This window comes from Motacilla alba, chromosome 5, assembly GCF_015832195.1.
Source record: "Motacilla alba alba isolate MOTALB_02 chromosome 5, Motacilla_alba_V1.0_pri, whole genome shotgun sequence".
NCBI lineage: Eukaryota > Metazoa > Chordata > Aves > Passeriformes > Motacillidae > Motacilla > Motacilla alba.
The window spans coordinates 22,186,675-22,190,426 of record NC_052020.1 but is presented as its reverse complement, the minus strand read 5'-3'; the positions used below and the strand labels follow the sequence as shown (position 1 = coordinate 22,190,426).

Here is a 3,752-nt window from a genome sequence, read left to right as displayed (position 1 = left end):
CTGGGAAGAGGCGGGAGGAAGAAGAGGGCAGAAACAAAACAGAGAACCATAAATGTCAGCTGCATCTTCCAGAATATCGGCAAAGCCCTCCCCGGCCCTGGGACCACCCCCATTGCTTCCTCCTACCCAGCAGTCAGTGATGCAGAGAGGTGGGCCTTATCACCCACGGGAGGCTGTGGCAAAACTCTTTCCTCTGGCCCTCCCTCCCTCCGCCCCAAACTGTTAGTGGCTACAGCAGCAGCCTGACTTCATTCCCAAGCTGCCCTTGGTGCCACAGGGGCGCAGGATCCACAGTCCCTGCTCTGCCCATCGCTGCTACTGCCTGGCATGGGCACAGCACTGCCTTTGTGGGAGGCTGCTGCGCCTCTGCCCACATCTCTCCTTTGCACAAGATGGGGGGCTTTTAAAGTACCTAGCCTTTCCCTGCAGTGCCACAGAGACATAATTTCTGGGCTAAAACCATGTCTGGTGGATGTCTGTTCCTGAGACATGACCAAAGAAGTGGCTACTAATGCAGGACAATGAAAGTGCTCCAGAGCTTATAGCTGCAGTCTCTAAACAGAAGGTTTTAAAGCACAGGCAAGGTTTGAACACATTAAGCAAGTGACAGATTAGTCAGCTGGCTGGAGCACTGTGGCAGTGGGAGCAGTGACTGCGCAGGGCCCCGTGGAGAGCGGCGGGTCTCCAAAGCCCCCGTGGCCAGCGGGGCAGGGCACAAGCTCTGTGCAGGCCCAGCGCGAGGTGGCACTGCAGGCGTGTGGCATCGGTTATTTCCCTGCCCTTTGTGTCAAAGGATCAAGGAGCCTCTTTCCAGTTAATTAAACCCACAAGCTGATAGCCTGCTTGCACTTTACCAGAGCACCCTTCCCTGGCGAGGGGCAGCAGCTGCCTGTTTGCTTTGCTGCTGGCACCTTACTGACACTGCTTTATTCCAGTCAGACCACAGCCAGTACCTCAATAGCCAACACTCCAATGGCAAGAGCTCCTGCCAGGTACACGTACGTCTCAAAGGAGTTCAGGATCACGGTGTAGCAGCCCTAGGAAAGACAAAACATGGTGAGATACACCTGAGCAGCTGATTGTGTTGTTCTCGCTAGGACACGAGGTGCTCTCAGACCAAGCACCACAAGCATGTCTCCCTCTCACCACCTCACCCAGCCCCGCTGCACAGGAGGCAGAGGTCCACGGGTCAATGCTGGGGAAGAGGAAGGTGTTGCTGTAGTGTGCTGGGAGTGGTTCACGCACCTCATTGACCATGAGGAACTGTGAGTTCTACAGGCCAGAGATGAACGGCACAGAGAGGAACTCCAACTGCAAAGGGCAAAGACTAAGGACACTCGCTGCAGGTGACGGACATCCCAGACTGGCTAGAGAAATAGATGATTTATTTAAAGCCAAGACAGGAAATTCTTGATTCATCTCTCACTGCCAGCAGCTCCTCACCAACCCAAGACCTTTCCTCTGTGTTTCCCCCCAAAGAGGCTGGCTGAACACCTGCTGATCTTGCTATAGAAGAAGAATTTCATTAGGAACTCAGGGCCATGCACTATGGCAATTATTCCACTTAGGAAGCATAGCCACCATCATTCTTAATTAAATTTATTGCTGCTAATACAATTAACAGCAGGTAGAACTTCCTGCAAAGATTTCAGGACATTTCTGGAAATCACCAGCTTATCCTGGCCTCAATTTTCGCAGCCTAAAATTTCAACCGACTAGGAAATTTCTGCAAACAGGTGACACATAAAGAGAAAAGTAGATTGGAGTTTGTCCAATATGAAAAGCAGATTCCTCTCCACTGAGAATATACTTCACACATGCATTTTAATCCTATCTATACTGCCAGGATGTTTTGATCACCTGGTTTTTTTTTTTTTTCCTCCTACCCATAATGAAAGTCTTGGAACTGCAAAGACAGCACAATAGTTATGTACCTGTGTCCATGCCAAACTCTGCTCACTGTGAGTAAGGCATAACTGGTGGAGAGTGATGGAGGGCATGGAGAAGATCCACTCATGAGGCCACCCCAGGGGACCTAGACTGCTGGAGCAGTAACTGAGCTGTTAAAACCATGCTCTTGTCAGCATGAGACCACTCAGCATCAGCTCTCTTCCAGCCATGTTTCAGCCCAATCTTCAAAGAAAAGCATCCAGCCCAGCAACAAATATCTGTGTGCTTGCCAGACGTCCAACCTTAACCCATCCTTCAGCATGCTCTGCTCAGCTGGCTACAGACAGAAGGGAGCACAGGTGTGGTCAGCACTGTCCTACCAGCATGGTGGCCTAAGAGCTTGACTTTGCTCCAGCAATGCCTCAATTCAGCTCTCAGTTGCTTGGGATTGTCTCTCCTGTTTTACAAAGTGCGCCACTCTGTGCTTGATAACACTCACTGTGCACACAGCTTCTTCCACCAACACTCTGGTGACATGGACCTGCAGGAAGCCTTCCCTTTCAATGGAAGTAGTAAGCTTCAGCATTACCACTCAGGGAAAACTTTAACCCTCTTTCTCAAAATCCATTTCTCTTTCCCTCCCTGCTGTCTGTCATCTCTCTCCTCCCCATCTATTCCCAGCAATCAGACCTGGCAGAAGCAGCATGGTGCTGTCTGCTGTGATCTCTCACCCAGAGTGCCTTTGCCAACCATTTCCAGCTGCCAGTCAGAGAACAGTTCACATGCTGCTTCCAAAATCCTTTCCTCTCTTTCTCAGTCTGCTCTTAAGTGCTGAAAAGAGGACCACTGCCTAGTCTGGAGGGAGAAGGAGGCTTGTACATATGGTCAGTCAGAGCTCATTTGGTTTTACTAATGTTGAGGTGAATACAGTCAGGAACTTTGCTGGAAAATTTCTTAAACATCACATCTTGGTGACATTGGAAGGAAACTCGACCCTGCATCAATGCGATGAACTGTCTTGCCATAGTCCAGTATTGCAAAAAATTGCCAAGTAGAGAAGCCTGGCAAAAGAATCATAGACTATAACTACAGAATGGTTTGGGTTGGACCTTAAAGATCACCTAGTTCCAACCCCTCTGCTACAGGCAAACCACTGGCACTAGACCAGGATGCTCAAAGCCCCATCCAACCTGGCTGTGAACATTTCTAATGATGAGGTATCCACAACTTGTTTTTCAGTATCTCACCACCCTCACAGTCAATAATTTCCTCTGTAATATCTAGACTAAAACTACGCTCTTTCAGTTTAAGGCAATTCCTCCTTGTCCTATCATTACATGCCCTTGTAAAAAGTCCCTCTCCAGCTTTCTTGTAGGCTCCCTGTAGGTACTGGAAGACAGCTATAAGAAATGCCCTTTTTCTGCAGTAATGAGTAAAGAAGCAAAGAAGTGCAGCTTTCCAATACTTCTGTTCCTTAGAAAACAGATGTAGTTTTCTGTAGCTGTTTAACCTTTGATATTTTGATTGTATATATTGATTAGGAATCTTTGTGAACTAAATTGGAACCAGCCAGTAAGAGTCAACTCCATCCCATCCTACCTGACCTGTGCTGGCTTGCTAATTAACTTCTCAGAGGTAGTTCTAACCTTCATAAACACAACAGAACTTGATCTAAATTTCCACCTTACCTCTCAATCCCTTAGGAAAATCTTCATATTTCTGATGATGCAGCACAACATGGACTTAGCAGTGTATGCAATGAAAGGAGATTTTCAAAATCAACCATATGCCATCACTTCAAAAGCTGTCAGCAGGAGTGTAATTAGGATGTGAGGTACAGCCAGGACCTGCCAGATTCACTA

General features: G+C 48.1%; 1 protein-coding gene across 5 annotated transcripts in view; it reads right to left on the bottom strand.

The window, feature by feature from the left end:
* The window catches only part of TSPAN18 (tetraspanin 18), a 131,444-nt gene that overhangs the window by 3,574 nt on the left and 124,118 nt on the right, over positions 1-3,752 (bottom strand). For all 5 annotated transcript variants that reach the window (XM_038139606.1, XM_038139602.1, XM_038139607.1 and 2 more), the window contains one exon: positions 954-1,037. In XM_038139606.1, coding sequence (XP_037995534.1) covers positions 954-1,037 — 84 coding nt within the window. The remainder of the gene's footprint in view (positions 1-953; positions 1,038-3,752) is intronic.